The 20259-nt window shown below is 38.9% G+C and overlaps 1 protein-coding gene across 1 annotated transcript in view; it reads right to left on the bottom strand.

Annotated features, from left to right (window-relative positions):
- Positions 1 to 7838: 7838 nt before the first annotated feature.
- MTA3 (metastasis associated 1 family, member 3) overlaps positions 7839 to 20259 on the bottom strand; it is a gene marked incomplete at its 3' end in the record, with an annotated part of 101003 nt that continues 88582 nt past the window's right edge. The window contains exons 15-16 of the mRNA XM_009579120.1: positions 13287 to 13373; positions 7839 to 7985 (exon numbers count right to left, since the gene is read on the bottom strand). Of these exons, the coding sequence (XP_009577415.1) occupies positions 7839 to 7985; positions 13287 to 13373 (234 nt within the window). The remainder of the gene's footprint in view (positions 7986 to 13286; positions 13374 to 20259) is intronic.

Below are 20259 nucleotides of genomic sequence, written 5' to 3' on the forward strand. Positions count from 1 at the left end.
AATTTGAAACACTAGAGAAACAACATATAGACAACAAAAGCAAAAAAGCAGAAAACCGTACAAAACGATCACAAAGCATTTTCCAGTGAGCTTTCCAGTTACACTGCCTAAGCACTTTCTGAAGGTGCCTTCCATACTGCATTATGTAATAAAATGGTTAAGAACTATTGCTCTGTAATCACAGCTTACAAAAAATAATCAACCTACTTGACAGTAATCATACACAGAAGCACTTTACGTATGAACTCCAAATCTCGAATCCAGAACACGTAATTCACGAGGTAATACGCTGCTAATCCTGTTATCCAACAGACAGGATTCTCTTTCTGCAACTTTAATTCTTTAAAATAATACTAGGGGAAAGTAGTGGTTCCAGGAATTAGGTTCTGGTTATCTGCATTGTTCTGAATGCTAACTTGATTATAGTGGTGTTCTTATTGTTTACTGTTTTAAGAGCTGATTTATTCTGCCAATTAGAAAAGCCAGTGTAACTGCAATTTCATGCCTACACATTACCTGGATATAAAAAAAGAAACACTGATTCAGCAGCAAAAATGGGGCAGTTCACCTTGAAGTGCCCTTTCCTCCATCTGCAATCACACACAGCTTGCTCTTTCTTACCCCTGCTGTTATTAGAGTTACCAGAAGCACGTGTTACACTCGTGAATGCAGAGATACAATGCTATAATCTTTTCATAAGTATTTGTTTCCTTAGTACCACAAAATGTAAGTGATGTCTGGCACACTCAAAGTGGTGCATCAAAGCATGAATGTGATTCTAGTTTTGTGCTTTTTGTGAATCAAATTTAGGCAAAGAAGCTTCACAAATCCAAAGGTACGCTTTTGAACGAAAGGAAGCAAAAGAAAAAAAATCTGCTATTCAATTTCTAGTGTACTTCCACCCTTGGAAATAACTCACATTTCACAAGACATAGTAAGCCTGAGAACTACAGTAGAATGGAAATTGTGTTTTGACTTTGGCAAAACAAAAGGCATCACCGTCTATATTTAAAAAATCCACAACACAGTGCTATGCTATGCTAACGCTTAGGAACAGTTTTTTCTCAGAGGAAATTCAAGGAAACATGGGTTTGCAGAAATGGTTTTGCTCCTCCCAAGTCCTCCTGTGACCAAACTCATCATAGAGGAGACACACTGCTTACCTTTACCCACTGAAAAAATACTCTGCAGTTTGAGCAGTCTTCGGACACAGAATGGAAGACGGTTCTTTTATTTGTAATCAAAGAACCTCGAATACTTGGGAGATAATTGTAATGTGAATTCAGTGTAGGCAAATGATGACCGCACATTTATCACTGCAAGACAATAAATCATTTTCTCAACGTTAAAAAATTTGGGGGTGGAAAAGATATTTCTCTTCTATTTTTCAGACAAAAATATTTTCCTCTTAGTTGATTATTTTTTATGTTAAGTCACAATGTCACTTGCATCACTGGGTTTGGAGGAATGAAGACCAAAGTGGGGAGAGAGGAATCATCAACTCATTGTAAACGAACTGAAGGAAAAACATTGTTTTATAATACAACAATTTAAATAGAGAAAAAAATGGCTTGAGATGTGCAAACATGAGATGTAGTAGCTTAGTTCTACAAATGATTGACAATGTCAGCAGTAACACCCTGGGATAATTAAGGCCTGCGTCATTTTCCAGGTACATAATTTGGGGTCTGGAAGTTGTCACTAGTTCATCATCTCCAGTATCATCATTTGTACCTCTGCAAAAACAAGTGAATACACTGACCACAGAAATGCAAGCTTTGGTTCATTTTAGTTTTCTACTAAATATTTAAAATGATTGCTTCCAACTGGACAGTGAAAATAGACAGAAATTGGCTCCTCTTGCGCAAGTCGCAAAAATCAAAGGTAGAAAGGTTGTTAGGTTAATCTCCTGAGGTTCAGAGATGGCTTTAATGACTTTGTGTAGAACTATGCATGACAAGGCTCTTACCATAAAGCATTTCGTACCATGACATAAATAAATGCTCTGAGTAATATATGTTGGGAAATAACTAAAAGCCATTAACACCCTTTTCATAGTTCTCTGCTTCTCCAGTAAATGACAGTACCACAACATCAATTTTTCCAGAGAGATCTACTTTCCATGCTCACATTTCCATCAAATCAGTGCACACATTTCAGTAAGAGATCTGTAGGCAAATATTTCAAAACATTTGCTGGCTATACCAAGGACCAAAGCTAGAATGCACATGCCCAGAGGAAATTTCAGAGGAAAAACTGGCCGTGGAACAATATATAACTTCTGTTTCTCACTTTTGGGAAAAGTGGGTATACACAATTCAGCATTAATCGCACTTTGTGTTTCAGCATGGAAGAAATGGCAAAAGTGGATTGGAAATCATTGGTATGTAAAATGAGGTTTATAACAATTTAGGTAGGTTTATAGTTTATTAATATGTAAGAGAAAATTTCAGGTTTTATTTTTTAAAGTAATGGATCACCAGATGTTTTTTGGTATGCATTCCATGCTGCTAGCCTGCCACCACAATAGAACATCTCCATCTCCACCAAAAAATAGTATAATAACGATCAGACACCTTTGAGAAAAAACAACTTCCTCTGCTGAAAAATTCCATCCTACAGTGAAAACTCCTTCCTTCTAATATACTTTCACATAGGGTTATGTGAAGTTAATTATGATGAAGCACATATTAGAATTGTTTTCTCTGTTTCAAGAAAATTTGGGGCAGGAAAGGCTCCAGTTTCCCTGCTTGTCAGTTAGGCTGCTTATATTTTCATGTGTTTGTCAAAGGAGGGTCTCAAATTCCCCACAGAAAAATAGAAGTGAAATATAAGCCTTTCTTCCTTGCTTATCTCCTCAATAGCCAATACTATTAGTCATAGGCAGAGAGAGAAGGATTGACCAAAATAGCATCTAAGAGAGAAGGTACAGGTTTTTCTGAGGTCTTTCTCCCTTTGCCGATTGCTCATGCCACTTTCTCATCTTGCTGTGCCAGAGATGTGCGGATTCCTAGGAAAATGGACCCAAAAATTGCCGTCTCATTCTTAGATACAGCTGCATACTTCTGTATATTCAGGAACAGAAATTTTACTGTTGAAAGAATCCTCTTGAAGGCATCAGGACATCTCAGCCTGAAATACAGCATTAAAGGTCTGGGAAGGGGAAGAGAGAAGGAGGATCGGGGCTGTTGATTAAAGTCTCCTCAGCTATGAACAACCGGTTCTCTTATTTCTGCCCATGAGTCATGAAAACAGTATCAACAGGCAGAGACTGATTTCTGTACCTCATTAGTGACATTAATATCTTGGGCATCCTCTGGGTATTCTCGTTCTGATTCATGTAAAAGTAAGGAAATGCCTGCCAGTTGACAGAGATCATACTTACATAAAATAACTTTACCTGATCTTTCCAAATATTATATGGAAAATTATCATTACTCACCCCGCCAAAACAATAGCCTGATGTGAAACTTGACTACTGTTGCTCAGAATTAAGCAGCTTGTGGGTGAAAGTAATTGCTCGGAATAATTTCAGACACTGGTATTTAAAGATCAGATTCAAAATATCTACAAAGCACTTTACAGTCACACCTAAATCTTCCCATCGTCAACTCCAGTCATAAAACTGGATACACACAACATTCTGCAACGTCGTGATTTTCTGAAGACAGAGTTTTCCCATTTGAAAGAGACTGTCTTCGCAGCTGAGAACCATTTAAATATCTTGTGTTGACTTTCTTTTCAGCAGCAATGGAAATTCTGCATCTCAGAATAGTTAAAAGCACCAGCATGCATATTACACGAAAACTCCCCAAAGTACTGTCATTTTCTTCCAGAATGGAAAAAAGCTTTCTGGCATTTTTCATTCCATCCTACAGAATGCGAGATTTGCTGCTTTATTTTATTTGAAAATATTTGCTGATTTATTTTATTTGAAAATAAAAGGAAAAACACTTTTCTAAGACGATCCAGAAAAAGTCTTTCTCCTACAAGAAAGGACACAAACAACTACAAGATTCTTCTCGCTAGCTAGTTACAATGTACAATGCTTAAGCAGTGCAGTTTTATTTAGGTCTCTGCCTCATGCATGGGTTCATGCCCATCTCTCAGCCACCAGTGACTGACACTCAGATCACCTAATAGCAATATATCAGGGCACAAACCCCACCATTTATGAAGAGATAAATGTGCTCCCTCATCATTCTCGATAAAGACTGAGCAATGGTAGAAATTACAGACTCCCCCATTCCTATCAGTTGCACAAGACTTGCTGGAGGTGCATTTGTGGAAAAATGAAGGGAAACTTGTGCTGCATTGGCCAAAATCAAGACTCAAGCCAACATAAGACTTCCCTAAAAAATGCTAATCGTGTTCTTATTTATTACCCTTAAAAGCATTAAACCAAATATTAATGATGTTTCTCATCATCTCCCCCAACTCCTTCACACAGGCATAAAGAAGTGCCATTTCCATACTACATTGCTTTATTTCTGAGCCAATAACTATTATTTTGTTAATAACAAATTCTGTCCAAATACGGCACTCAACTCATCTAGGCAATAAGACTGACTTTAAATATGCCAATCTAAATATATATTTACACAAGCCTAAGTGACATTTACTTGAATGCTGTAAATTATTGTATATCTTAAGTAAACATATTTATACAGCTTCTTTACAACAAATTTCTAATACTATTGAAAAAAAATCAAACCTGACCATGCAGACATTTCTATGTCAATAACATTAAGATCATGAAAACAGCAAGAGGTAAGACTTAATATAAGCCAAATAGCAAGAGATAAGACTTAATATAAGCCCACTGTGCTCATTTGTGTTTGCTCATTTCATCAAAGCATGCACTGAAGGACAGAATATATCATCACATATTGTGGGGGTTGGTCTCTTCTGCCAAGTAACTAGTGATAGGATGAGAGGAAATGGCCTCAGGTTGCGCCAAGGGAGGTTTAGACTGGACATTAGGAAAAACTTCTTCACTGAAAGAGGGGTCAGGCCTTGGAACAGGCTGCCCAGGGAAGTGGTGGAGTCACCATCCCTGGAAGTATTTAAAAGACGTGTAGATGAGGCGCTTAGGGACATGGTTTAGTGGGCATGGTGGTGTTGGGTTGACGGTTGGACTTGATGATCTTAGAGGTCTTTTCCAACCTTAATGATTCTATGATCATCTCCATAGCTGCCTTTCTGGGTACTGTTAATTGATACAAAGCAATAAACCCAGCAACAATCAATAGTATTTTGGAACCAAAAAAGCTTTTTAGTATATTTATAGTAACACAAAAACTCTGGAGGTTGGCAAACCCTTTCATTGCACAGATAGTACACCGTTGTTGGTGCAATTACACAGAAACCACCATTTCCCAAGTTGATCTGGTCACTGAGTTTTTGCTGTGTACTGAAAAGAAGCTGGATACATTACAGCCCCAAAAATGTATTTGATATTTACCAATAACCAGAGAAGGTTAAATGGCAAATATTAAAAGTAATTGTTTTTAAGTCAAAAGGAACAGAAGATCTGTGCTGTTGAGAATCATTTCCACTGGTTTGATTGTTTTAGAGAGCTTGGTTTTCCTTTGCATTCTATTTACACTTTGCAGGCTTTTAATTAAAGAGAGGGGCTAGGATAAGAACCAAAATAGCCATTTTTAAATACTAAAATAGCCATTTTTATACTAACAAAATACAGATTTCAGTTATTTATTCTAGTAACTTATTTTTTCACAGAAAATAGATAAGCAGAAATAATTATCTCCTAAAGCAATGACTTACTGTTCTCAATACTAATTTTTCAAATTAGCTGTTATTTTGTGCAAATTGCCTTAACACAGTCAGCCGACTGTTTGATAAAAAGTAATCAGTGTGGCTAATGACTGGTTTTATAAACTCTTTACTATGAAGAGAAAATCCGTACTAAGTAGAACAAAAATTTTAAAGACTTCCAAGCATGCCTCCTTATAGGGACAACATCAACATAATATTTACCTTGAACTTATTGCTACAGCCTTCTCTGCAGTAGGAATGTAACATCACCTTTATTTCCAGGTGAAAGTCATTCATCACTCAAAGCTCATATGGAGAGTCCAGTCTAATGGCCAGCACTGGGGCGGGGGGTAAAATCCCATGCAGTAACTACCAGACCATCCCTGCAGGACTTCACACTCAAAGATCGCAGTGGAAATTCAGCATTTATGGCTATGCCGATTAATGGCATCATCTTTTCTTCCAAGTAAGAGTCACATGGCTGCCCTCTTGGTCCACTGAATAGCTTGTGTTGCCACACATGTTACTTGCCTACTGTGTAATGGCTGTCTGCACGCTGAGCAAAGTGATCCTCTCTTCTGTGTATACTAAATACCCACTTTTTCTCAAAGTATGTAGTGATTTCTATCTAGGTATTATTAAAAGTAGAGTAGATATTTTCACTCAAGATACAAATAGCGTTGGCAATGACAGAAAAGCATGATCATTATGGGAAGATGATGGATAATGGACCAAGTTTTTCTTCCTGTATTTGGAATACTATTTCTATTAGCTTGTCTAAAAAAAAGAGTCCCTCTTATTTCTAACTCGACCTATTCTGTGAAGCGTGAAAACAGATAGTCACCTCTTTTGTGCAGATCGTGTCCTGAACAGTCTATTTCAGAGCCTAACTCCCTTCAGATTTCTAATCTCAACAATCTCATTCAATTACAAAACAAATAAGCTAATGGCTTACAGAAGTTACATCTCACAGAAAGAGAGTTCAGGAAACGCATGCATTTCTTTTCGGCACAAACAAATTATATCCTGCTGGATTCCTCCTCTTATTTGGACATGAGGTAAAACTGTTGACAGTTCCAGTTAAAAATCTTTCTTTTTGATAATAATTAAAAAAGAAAAAAAAAAAATCAGTAATACACAGTCACTTTTCAGAATAAAAAATAAAGATTATTTGAGAAAAGTTAGCCTTACCCACAAATTTCCATCATTTTTTTGTACAGCCTCATATCTGATCACCATTTGCACCACACTGTAATGAAGTGGCTGGATGCACCAGGCTTAAAGATCACCTCTGGCGCTGCACAGCGTACAGGAAAAGCCTCTCCTGTGCCTCTGTGACACCCCTTTTCCTTCCTCCTCTGCAAGTGGTATAAATGGAGGGACAGTCTCTTTCTAAGGAACTCCTACCTTCCATCAGTCCTCATTGCCAGGACTACTTCATTCTTATTTTAGCTGACTCTGTAACACAACCTTGGGACGCAAGATGCCAAAAGCTATCTTCTCTCTATTACCAATCACACTGCTAAGAATCCAAATTAAGCTGTGTTTAGAATTCACATACTAGCAAAGAGATTGGTTGTAAACTAGCAGCTCCACTATCTAACAATTTAGCTATATATCAAGTAATTTAGCACAGAGTAATTCAAAAGGTCTTGCATATCTCTGCAAAATATTTCTTCAAATAAAAATGCAATGCAGTAAACCGGAATAAAGCATTAGTTGCATCTCTCCCTTCACCAAATTTGTTTTATTCCTTTCTTGTCTTTTTATATAGAGATGAAGGATTAGTAAAAAAAATGGTAAAAATAGTTTGTTTAAAAGATGGCATTAATATACTCATGTTCAATTAATAAGCACCACCATTCATTGCATTAAGAATCAATGCTATAAATACGCCATTCATATCTTACATTTCTGTTGGTCTGGACCCCCTCATTTAATGTCATTTCTTAAAGCCGTATTCTCTACAGAAAGGTCACAAAACTTTGTTATTTCAGGTCCACAGAAAGTTTTGCAATTCAGAGACTTAAAGAACATTTCTTTTATATTCCTTCACATACCATCAAGACCATTATGATGGCTGTAGTTTCTTTTTCCCAAAATACTTAGTGAAGAGTGATTGGAGGGTGCAAGCAGTCGTTTTGCACTTGGACTTTGAAGGCTTGGTGTTGACCTGATTACATTGGGTTTCACGGCAGGATGAATCTCTGTTTGAGACAAAAGAGAGAGAGAGAGATCGTACATACTTGATCTAAAAAAAGAATAAATAAAAATAGTCTCTTCAACATTAAATTTACATTTAAAGTTCTAGTGAAAGGAAAAAAAGTTTCTTCACCATGAGTGTGTTTACAAGACCTTGAATAACAATTCAAACACGAGTCTTCATACCTCCAGCTCTTCCAAATAAGAAAAATCTATTTCACTTTTGCCTGAGTTTAATACTATGGTGTAGATGTGTAAGGATTTCAGAAACTGAAGAGATAATACAAATCAGTCTATAACAGGTCTGTGTTTACATTTCCCTACCATTTTGAGGTTTGTATTGGAGCTACACACCTACACAGCTTTTTAAGCAAGCAAATAAAAGCATTTTACTATAATGAAATCCCCTCAATACCTCAAGCTGTTCAATATTCTCTGCCACAGTAACAAGTTTCAAGAGATCTTCCCAAACACACGTCACCGGGTGCAAGAAGTCAGGGAGCCAGCTAGCAGGGCTCTGAAGCTAAAACTACCCCAAAACTGCAGCAGGAACACAAAAATCGTTCAGAGTGCACAGGGCTCCCCAGGTATTGCCAGCCTCCCGTACAGAGTCGTCATTGGGGAGTTTCAAACATCCCAGAGGATCTAACATGGTTCACGGAGTAGGGTTATTTTGGAGAAGGAGGAAGACAGGTGGGTAAGAGGCAGTGAAACGCATCTGGCCAGCACACTTCAGGGTGGCAGCTGCTGTGTTTGCCAAAAGCTGATACAGTTGTATGGAAATTTCTTGGTTACCTGCCAGGTACAAGTGGCAAAGGGAAGCCTCAGTAGAGCCTGCTTGTCCTTCACCAGGAATTTGCTGAACCAATTAACTTATTCCCATCACACGTTTGGGTTCAAAAAGCCACCACCGTGTACATCCTCGGACAGACCCAAATTTGCGAGGGAAGTCAGAGCACCCGAGGGCAGGTCCCCATCCCTCTGACACAGCCACAGGGCACCAGCTGCCGGCACCACGCAGGCTGCGAGGCGCTTGCAGCCCCATTACGGCCGGCCACCCCATCTCCCCACGGAGCAGAAGAGACCTCTGGGCTGAGAACGTGAGGGCAGAGGGTCTGGGAGACGGATCAGGAGAGTCAACCGTCCAAGGGGAGTAGGAAAGGATGAAATTCATTCCGCACTCCCTGAAGTGAAAGTGCTCCTTTCTGCTTTTTTTGATAAAATAAAGCGTAGAAGCTGGGAATATGCAAAATCTAAAGTGAGGCCAGGTATCCAAGGAGGAGGCCCTCCAGTCTCTGCTTATTCACAGCTATCATGCAGGAGAAACAGAAACCATTGCACAAAGTCAAAGTCCACTGCGATAGCAGATTCCTCCCCTTTCACAAATGCCAAGGAAATCTGATATCCAAGCGCTCGCCTGCCCGGCCTCGCGCTCTCGCTCCCGCCGGGAGCCTTCACACGCAGCCCGGGGGTACCCAGCCCACCCACCCCGACTGGCAACCGGCCGTGGCTGCAGGGGAGGCTGGGGGTGCGCTGCCGTAACAGTCGCGATAACCTTTAAGAGGCAGAAATAGAAAGGCAGGACAGCCAGTTTCGTCAGTATCCAAACAGGTGGAAAGGAGTAGGGTGGCCACAGTGAGACTTGGCCAGGCTGTACTGGGAACAGCATGCCAGGGGGAGACCACACCAACGATTTTCACATTTGAAAAGACTTTGCGTAACTGTTAACCACTGGTTTGGTCAGAACGTGCAACCATACCCTTAAAGCATGAAACACCCTCATCCAAGATGCTTCAAGAGGGTCAGATTAGAAAGAGTAGAGTAGGGTGTTAGAATAGCACGGAGCTAGGGCACAGGTAATTGCTTCAGGGCAGTCCTGTAGATTTGGCGGGGCGTGTGTGGAGGCCAGTTTCATGTCACCGATCTTTTCACCACTGACGTAGATGAGAGCTTTTTACTGCCATTCACTGCAGTACTCATCTGCTTTTCATATAAAAAAAGTTTAGGAACACCACGCTCCAGCAGATTTCATGGCATGGCCCATTTTTCGTTCTGTAGAGAACAAGCGTCTGTTTTGTGTTTTTACCAAAAAGGGAACAGTCTCGTGCTTAATTTTATGAACACTACTGACTGCTAAAGCAAAACTTTCGACTGAGGTAGAAAGGTTTGCACTATTTGCTGAAGATGATTGGAGTTTGGATTCTAAAATGCTCATTTGGCAATCTTCTCCAGTTTTCTGAAGGAAATGATTAATTTTCAGGGCTACCACCACTAAAATATTATCTTATTTGCCAAAGAGCTCCAGCAGCATCCACAATAATCCCAGCAGCTGGATCAACATACGAGAACTTGTAAACCGCTTCTGTCTACAGTGTATAGAAGATACAATTTTATATTTTCAGGATGAGCAAACAGTTGAAGAAGGAAGCATTTCCTTCCTTCGACTTTTCTTCAGTCCAGAGGTCACTAATCCTCCGTTAGTTTACCACAAAAGCTGTCCTTTCTCTTTCTGCAGTAGAGGAAGGTAGCAAGACTGAGGTCTCCTTTTAAGTTCTAGAAAGGAACTTAATTAAACAGCCGGGACCACTTCCCAATCGACCGAGTCCTTCTTGTGGGGTCTTTACACCGTACACTCACTCACCCTCTACATACAGACTTGCTTCAAGAATTTGCATGCTGTAGATCAGCACTTTCTAACTAGCTGCTTCATCACCCCTGAGAGAGGTAGTGAGGCATTTCAGGGTTTTTGCCTGAATTATGTTATACCATCATATTACTGTATTATGGAATAATAGTAATTAGGGATCTTTTAATTCCTGACTAGTGCTTCACTGAAAGTCTCCTAGCCACCTGCACCGTCTAACTCAGAGAACTAACTATAACATCCAAATAATCCAAGCGATCCCTTTAGCCATACAACAAATAACCAGTTGGCCAGATTCACATGATATGATCATTTCTGAAATAAAAATAAAAGGAATAAGGAATAAGAAACAATACTTGAACAACCTATTAGGAACCTTTATTATAAGTCCAGGTTGCAGCCTCAAAGAAGTAATTAACAATAACAACTCTAAAAATCTTCTATTTCCACTAATGTCACTAGGGTTAAAAAAAAAAAAAAAAAATTCCAAAGCAAACAAAGAAAAGTCGAAGTCTCCTACTGAGTCCCTTAAATAAGCATCCTGGATTCCAGAGGTGCTTAAGCAGCTGCACCTCTCTCTCATCTCATCTCATCTCCTCAACATGCATCCCAGCTGGAAACGTTAGCCTGGTTTCCTCTTAAGTAGGAGGTAATATAGGACATTTAATTAGCCAGGGGTTCCCCTTAGGGGGTTTGTTTAGTTAGCACAGTGATGACTGAAGAGATTACAGGGGACTAGCCCCAGCTCTCTAGAGGACAGGGCCTACTTTTCATGCTCAACCCACCTCACCTGAGGAACCGGCACCAAGAAGCAGAACAGGGATAAAGGGAAGCGACGCCCCAGGACTTGCCGGGCACTGAAGTCCTCTCTGCCTTACCAGTAGGGCTGAAAACAGCAGTGCCCTGAGAGACACGGCTAACTGTATTCCAATAAATGTCTGTGGGAATGGCATGGAAGGAATTTTAAAAAGAAAATAAATACCTCCTGTATAAGCTATGACATGATAGTTAATGCTAAATTTTATGAGAAAAATAATGCAAGCATTACTTATTCACTGGAACATGCAAACAAACATCCCAAACAAACAAAAACCCATCACAAACTAAACTAAAAAAAAAAACCCCACCAAGATAAATAGCAAACAAAAAGCCATTTTCTAGCCATCCTTGTCCAGCTGATTCAGATGTATGTCTATAACTACACTGGGTACACCTCATTCCCTGCAACACGTATTATTTACCTTCCACAGTAGTGAGATACCTTCACGTCCCATACAGTCAAATGCTAAGCAGACTCTGGTATATTTTAGCACTGTTAATCTTCTACAAAACCTTCACCTAGGTATACGTAATGCTCTGACGCTGTTCATCCATTTACTCTCATTAATCCTACAGACCTACGCTCCCAGAGGTACCAAGACAACCCCTCACCGACTACACAATGCGGCACTAAAAACACGCAGTATCTTCTAATATTACGCACGCTGCCGTGTCTTCTTTCGACTACCCAAACGCGGTCAGCCGGATGAACCATACATCTCCTGCCGGATTCCCCCACCCACAACCACAGCTCCACCCAGTCAATTAAAGCAGTCCTTTCCTCATTCACTCAAACAACAACATACGTGACGCAGACAGCTGGGATGCCTGTAGGAAATTACCACTGGCTTTTTTCTTAAACTCGGGGCAGAAGGTATCAAAATTCAGTGAGAGTGGGCATTAATTCTTCATTACCCAGTTTTCTGAAGTTTGGATTTTGTTAAATTCGATGTTCTGAAAGAACAGTTGTAACTACATTAATAGCTGATTTCTATTTCAGTAAGCCAAGAGACTTACTATTCTTTACTTTGTTCTAGTACAAAAAAACCTCCTGTTGATTGAAGTTTTGAGAAAAACATTTAGACTAAGTTCTACCCTCAGCTTTAGTTCTGTAGAATGGGATTAACACACTGTAGAATTATTCACTGCTGCTCTGATCAATGGATTGATTACTATATTCATTTGAGGATTAATATAAGGCCTCTGGGGTATCCCATCTCTCATACGATTATGTAAATATTTAATAGTCTGTGGTGGTTCCCTGCAAAGAGGACTACTTTCATTTTTTAAATAAGGAATCACAATTACTAGAATTTCTCCTCTCCCTGTTATCTTATGGGTGTACCTTTACCTCCTGGCTATGATCTTAGTACAGATTTCATTGCATCTTCTAGAATTATGTCATCGTATTAAGAGATCAGTGTCTCATTGTGGCTGCAGTCTGCTCCTTTCAAGTTCGTGGGAGTATTAAATGGGGATATTCAAGGGACGCAGTAGAGTAGCACTGGCCATACTGAGTATCTCATCTCCCCTTCGAGTGCTTATTTATTTAGACTACCTGCATATTTTTCACATTCTAAATTACATCAGGTTTCATTCTGCCATTTTAAACCAGTATCAGAAGGCCTTCTGCTTACATCCTGCAAGTTCAATCATCCAGCAAGTTCAATCATCCGGTTTTGCAAAGGATAGCAGATCAGAATTTTTATTAAATTCTTAACTTTATAGTTTTCTTTTTACTACAAGCATAAATCTCTCATTCTATGCATACAGGATTTTTAAGTACCCGTAAATACTGAAATGTTCATTTGATTAATTTTTTCCTCTGGAGGCAGATACCCACCTAAATACCCAATGATACATGACAGTGGTTTTCTGGTGCTTTTGATCTTCAGAGGATTTCCAGCAGCTTCACAATGTCGATCTGCGTCTGAGAATGTTAAAGAATAAAACTCAGTTTAAATATTCTACCATTACAAACATAATTAGGATGCACCAACCAGTTTCTGACTTACATTTTTACCACAAATTTCTTTTTTCTTTTTAGCACATATTCTTCTTGTTTTCATCAATGTTAACAATGACAGATATTTAAAGGCAGGCCATGTCCTCATTCATGCAAGTGATGTTATGATTTTTTTTTTTTAAAAAAGTTAATGTAAGTTCTAACACAAATCCGATTGCATTTTTTGCCTACAAAGTCTTTTTGGAGACAGTCAGCTAGGCAAATGAAACACAAATGAAAACATCGGTACTAAAATAAAAGCAGCTCTGGCTATTAAAAAGAATTTACATGGAATTCTTCATTGTTTTCTACAAGCTTGTCTGGCCCTAAACGGGGTAATACAGAGGTAAGAAGGTTTTAAAGTTGGGACTACTGATTTTGGTCATGTATTACTCGGATGGTATGGTGATTCATACCATTCTTAATAAATAAAACAGAACACGGGGGCCATCATGGCAAGATGAAGCTTAAAACCCAACCCCCCCAAAAACCCTTTACTGTAAACTTTTGAACAAAGTGGTCAATTGTAACCAAGTATGACAGAGCTCAAAGGTCTCAAAGATTGGAACTTCCTGCAAAGTAAATGAAAATAAGCAGTTCAGTAACTACCTTAATTTGATGCTAAAACTATGAACTCACAACTTAAAAGGCTCTGCGAATACAGAAGCAGAGAATCTCTCTACGTGCCGCAAACGTAGAAGTGTTACTATGAAGAGTTTCACGCTTAGACAGCGGAGTCCATCAACCTAAGGCAAAAATTCACAAGATGCTAGGTTTCAGTAAATAGTTTCAAGACGACTGGAACTATGCTATCTTTTTTTTAAACTACTCAGAATAATTGGGTCATCTGTCTTCCAAAAGCACATAAGTAATCCCCATATAGGGCTTCCAGTATCCCTAGAACACAGGTATTCTGTTTTGTACAAAATTGCGTTCATACGTTGATTGTGTAGATCTAGAATTCCCTCACATGGCATTACTTCCCACATATGCACACATATGTGTACACCTTTCTTTGTATAGGTTTCACATGTAGATCTGCATTTTCTAACAAGCTTTACAAGAACTATATATATAAATAGTTTATAATAACTGTAATTCCACTTTGTCTCCACCTTCTGTTTTACCAAAATATTCGCATTTGTTTCATTCCAGCACAAGATATGGAGTACATAGGCACACACAGAGGATAAGACACTACATAGAACAATTTACATTTGAGAAAAAACCAAAATGTACAGTCTCTTTATGTATTCTATCTAGCTATGTGCAAAAAACTTGTAAGTCATGAAACCACAGCAATGACTGAAGTAAGTATTTCAGTATGTTCACAGATGTTCTCAATACAGCAGACAAGGCACAACTTAGTTCAATATATTAAGGAAACTACTTGAAATTCTTACGTGCTAAGCGTAAATGCATCTGGGAAGCCCAAAGGTTCCAGAGCCCTAATGCCGAGTACACAAAGTACTTTATTATTTTACCTTAATAACAAAATATACTGTTCTCAGTGAAAAAAATGCACTGAACCTAGTGCCTGGAATGTTTTTAATATTCCACAACACTTGAAATATTTTAAGTGACAGAATAGAACGATGCGTCTCCACTGTCTCCCTTGGTAAAATAAGCACAGACTATACAGTGAGTATTTTATAGTTACTTTGGGAACAGCAAAGCATCGCCTAAGAAGTAATTAGCAAGAAAATTTTCCGTCTACGTGTCTTCACTGTAAAAAAAGGCATTGAATCATGGTGAGATATTAATATGTGGTCTGAGAATACAGACTGCAAAGAGAGCACAATTTCCATGCTTGAGGCAAAGCATGTTCACCAAAGATACCGGGTGGGTATTCCAAAGCACACCAATCTATTAAAGCAGTTAAGTGTGTTTAACAGCAGCAAACTTTAATCCACAATATGGTACTCCCATGAAAAATATAATAAAGTTTATGATCTTTATGCACTACATACAGAAAAACACAAAGTTAGATTGTGCATCATTCTCAAGTGTAAAACCATAGAATAAATTTAGGTAGGAAGTTGTCAAAACCAAAATTTTAAAAAAGTCCTAAAATCAAATATGGGCTTCCACACGAACACTAAAAAATCGTAGTAAGATCAGTGAAATAGTGGAAGCTATGAGAAATAAAAATGTATTTAAAAAAAAAAAATTGGAGTATTACACTTGATAGCATATTTTTTCAAAGCTATCAAAAGCAGAAAGTGTGCTAGTGCCTGTAGCAACAGGAGACGATCAAGGTGTGAGGAAAATATAGAAGAAAGATAAGGTCATGGCAGAAAAGATGAATGAAGTCTTTGCAGCCATGTTCACTGCAGAGGAACTTAAACAAGCTCACTTCCAAAACCCTTTCATGAGGAAAGTGTGAGAACTGTGTCACATCAAAGTGTCCATAGGAAATATTTCAAAACAAACTGGTTAATGAATAAAAACAAGTTACCAGGACCAGGTGGAATTCATCCAAACAGAAACTGCTGAGCACGTACACTGCTGGTGTTTAACTAATGCTCAGACTGGTCTTGGTTCAAGGGAATAAAAACACGGCAAACGTGATAACACTCTTCAGTAAGTAGGTCTGCTGACTGGCAAAAGGGTTGAACTATTAATAGAGGCATACAGTTAAATACGGAAACATCAAGGGAGCCAACAAAGACCTTGTAAAGGGAAAACACATTTAATGTTTTCGCATTACTCAGCGGTGTGTCCTTGCAAGAAGAGGGACGACTGCATACCGGGCCTTACTAGCCCGAGGCCAGCCCGCGGGGCGAGGGAGGTAGCCCTTCCCCTTGGACCTTGTGAAACCGCGTCCAGAGGCTGCATCGAGTTCTGGGATCCCCACCATAAATGAGATACGGACATACCGGGGGAAGCACAGCTATTGAAGAGTCTGGTTTGGGGTTGGAGTATAGGGTGTACACGGAGAGTCTGAGGGAAGTGGGTTTGGTCAGCCTTGAGATGAGAAGGCCAAGGGGAGACCTGATTGCCACCTGTAACTACCCAGTGGCAGAGCACAGAGAAGACCAAGCCAGACCCTTCTCGGAGGTACATAAGGAGAGCACAACATACTATTGCTGTCTGTGGCAACAGACACAAGCTGGGAGACGGGAAATTCTCGTTAGATGCAAGGAAAAGATTATCTACTGTGAGCTTGATCAAACACTGGAACAGGTGCCCAGAGAAGCCATGGAGCCTCCATCCTTGGAGACAGACAAATCTCATCTGGACAAAAGGCCCTGAGCACTTGAGCTTTGTGCAGGGGTGGGATTAGAGACCTCCGGGGGTCCCTTCCTGCCCTCACGCCCTGTAAGCAAGTGACTGCAAGTGTCAGCTCTGCCAGGATCCTCTGAAGGAATCGTGACATGTACCCATGCAGCTGATCTGGCATCCAACTTGGCACGTCAATTAGCTTTTAACAAACTGTGTCACCAAAGACCGTTGCTGCCCAGCTGTTACAGCATAAAAGAGAAGTTTTTTTCAGGTATTAGCACCTGGTTAAAATTAATTGGCTATGTAACCCTCAAAGGATCTGTGCTGTTCAACATATAAAAGATCAGGAAGAGGTGATTAGAGAGTTAAAGTTTCCTGATAAGAAATTACTGAGCATAATCAAAGCTAAAACTGATTGCAAAGGTATCAGCAGCATCAAGCAATAAATGTAAATTAATTCTTAAGGGGTAAAATGACTGTAATATACAGATGTAACGATGGGTTCTACACCACTACCGTGCAGAAGAGAATTCATGGAGTCAGTGTCGACAGCTTTCTAAAAATATCTAAACAATACTGAAGAGTGGTCAAATTAAAATCAGAGTATTAGAAATTATGATGATAGGAAAACAGAAAACATGTGACACTCTCTAAAATGATGGGAAACCTGTACCTTGAAGTGCATGTAATTTGAGGCACCATAACCCTAAAAAGGATACAGTACAATTAGAAAAACTCCAGGGAACAACATTACGAACCACAGTGTGAAATGGATTCTTTATGAGGTTTTAAACAGACCAAGTTCTTAACCTAGAAAAGTCACGACTGTTATGGGTATTACAGAGGTCAACGAAATCAGGAATGCTATGGAGAAGATGATAGCAAATGAGGCTGCTTCTTTTAGACTTGAAAGGGTTTTTTAATTATTTCCTTGTTTTAGATTTGTAGGTCTCAAGCTTAGAGAGACTCCCACTGGGGAGTTATTTCTCTTTGACATTCCATCATATTTCAGATTATCAAAATTCAGATTATCTGATGAACGTACTGTGCTCTATGTATTCCTTGAATTGTATTTTTCTTAGAAACTTCGGGGGAAAAAATAGTGTGTTCTTCTAATTATTTTACTGGCTACTAAAATCTGGCACAAATTGTATTCAAAGGTAACAGTAGAGAAAATATTTTCACCCTAGATGCAGCCAAAAGATCTTCCATAGCTATCAAAATCAAGGATGTGAAACATTGTTTGTGAACCAATACCCATAAATGTTACTCAGATGAATGGGTAGTTTTATGCCAGTAAAACATAGGCTGCATGCTTACAATGACAAACCAGTAACATTTTGCACATTCTACTTAATTTTCACTTGTCTTTGTTCTATCAAACCAGATTGTAACAAGCAAGTACTGTGTACCAAACTTGTTATTAAATCTGCAGATTTAAAGGTATGTTAAGTTTTGATCATGAACAGTATATCCATTTCCAGATAACTCTCTATATATCATACACATAATATATTACCATCCACTGAAAACATTTTGACAATCATGTCTGCACAGACAGAACGTAGTTACCCAAATTTAAATTACTATAGTTAATACATAGGGTTATATTGATAAAATTATATCCGAGCAGGGGAAAAAAAAAATCCTCAAAAATCTTCCTGTGCTGAAGTAGTAAGGTTCACAGATGCATGTATCAACATGCTTGTAAGCTGGAAACAGATCCAATCTTGTCAGTGACTGTCTGGAAAAGAATGCCCACTTTGGTTTCCTCTAATTGAGAGACCTTCCATAGAGAGGACAGTTTTGCTTAACTTCTAAAATATGTGCAATATATTCAAACCAAAAAGAAGGTATGTTGCCTTTCCTCTTACTGAAACAGTTCACCAATTCTAATTATTCCTGAAAATCTATCAGACAAGTTTATTGTCAACAACTTACAGTGAGCCTATTATCTTCAGGCAGAACAAAGTTTGAGATTTCCAGGATGGGTTGTGCTCCTAGCAGGAGATGCCATGCCTTCTCAACCTCCTGGTGACCATCCCTAGATTGAACTGGAATGTAAATGCATCGTCTCCACTACCTCCTGCTGGCATCTGAGCAGAGGTCATGCTGTATGGTTCGATAATGAGAAAAATCTAATTCTCTGCACTAACTGAAGGAACAAAGAACATAGAACAGGACCTTGTTTTCTGCCAGTGGATGTAATGGGCTGAGGGAGATGTGGGTGGAATTACAATAATAAAAAACGCTCTGTCTGAAATCTGGTTTCACCTAAAAGATGGTTGGGCCTGAGGTAGGCATTCTTGGAGGCTTCCATGCTCCTCCGAGACAGAAGAATTATCTGCAGATGAGTTCAGGTGGAATGCAAAAATCAATTTATTTTATGAGCAAGCTCCGACTGGCTTGTTCAGACTTTCCTTCTCAGAACTGGGAATTCGCTTCATTTACAACCTGGCACTTCAACAAACTGCATAAGACTAAGAAGACATAAAACCTGGTACGCTGCTGGGTAAGTGCCCTACCATCCTTCTGTCTTTAGATTTTATGGTTTCTGAGTGTTGGTATGGTGCCTACTGCAATATAGTTGTGAAATGCAGTTACGTTTTCAAGCACTGGTTTGGCACACACACAGAGTGAGATGAGTCTGACAAAGCATCTAAGCAGTCATTAGATTCAAGTTTCAGCACACCAACATGGAAAACAAATTCCAAATCAGTTCTTGGACATCCTAACCATCTCATGCCATATCGCATCATGGGTGACCTGCCAGGTTATTATCTAAGCACAGTTGTAACTTTTGTAACACCAACACAGACATTCATTCAATATTGTAGTTACTCAGTGGTATTCAGCATATGAAATCATTACTGTTAATTAAACATCTCATTTAAAAATTAAAAAAATTAAAAATTACTTGCATCAAGCTATCCTTAGAAAATTATTCAAGGCATTCTCAGGAAGAGAGAGCCCATTTAGTTATAACGTTAAAATCTACAGAGTGCAGTGAACACAGGTCACCAGATATAAGTACAGGAACAAAACTAGAAAACAATTTTTTTATTTACGTACTTACTAGGCTTTACTAGAGTAAGAATGTGACAGTGACAATGCAGGTAAGAGCATTGTACAATTCCAGAGAGAGAGATATTGCCAGAAACAGAGTATGTGTGTGTGTGTGTACACACAGGGAAACATGATTTTAATTAATTAAATGAGGTATAATCTGGTATGTGTGTGTACACACAGGGAAATATGAGTTTAATTAATTAAATGAGGTATAATCTGGTTTCCACTATTATAAAATAATTTGAATGTTGTGTTCAAAAAGCATTGACAACCGTGACTTTGTTTTTTCAATCTATGTTAGGTCTAATCAGGAAGCATTAGCATTCAAAAAGACAAAATTGCAAGGTCCAAATTTTGCTTTAAGCAAAAAGAATAATGAAAGACAGAGACTACAAGGGGGGGAAAAAAAAAAAAAATCTTTCTGCTCTTGATGTTAATCTGATGTGGCACTTTTTCATTCAAAGGAACAAAGAGGAAGCACTCACAGCACTGCCAGTCTGATACAAGAATGACTACT

Source organism: Fulmarus glacialis, unplaced genomic scaffold (genome assembly GCF_000690835.1).
Source record: "Fulmarus glacialis isolate BGI_N327 unplaced genomic scaffold, ASM69083v1 scaffold17870, whole genome shotgun sequence".
Classification (NCBI taxonomy): domain Eukaryota; kingdom Metazoa; phylum Chordata; class Aves; order Procellariiformes; family Procellariidae; genus Fulmarus; species Fulmarus glacialis.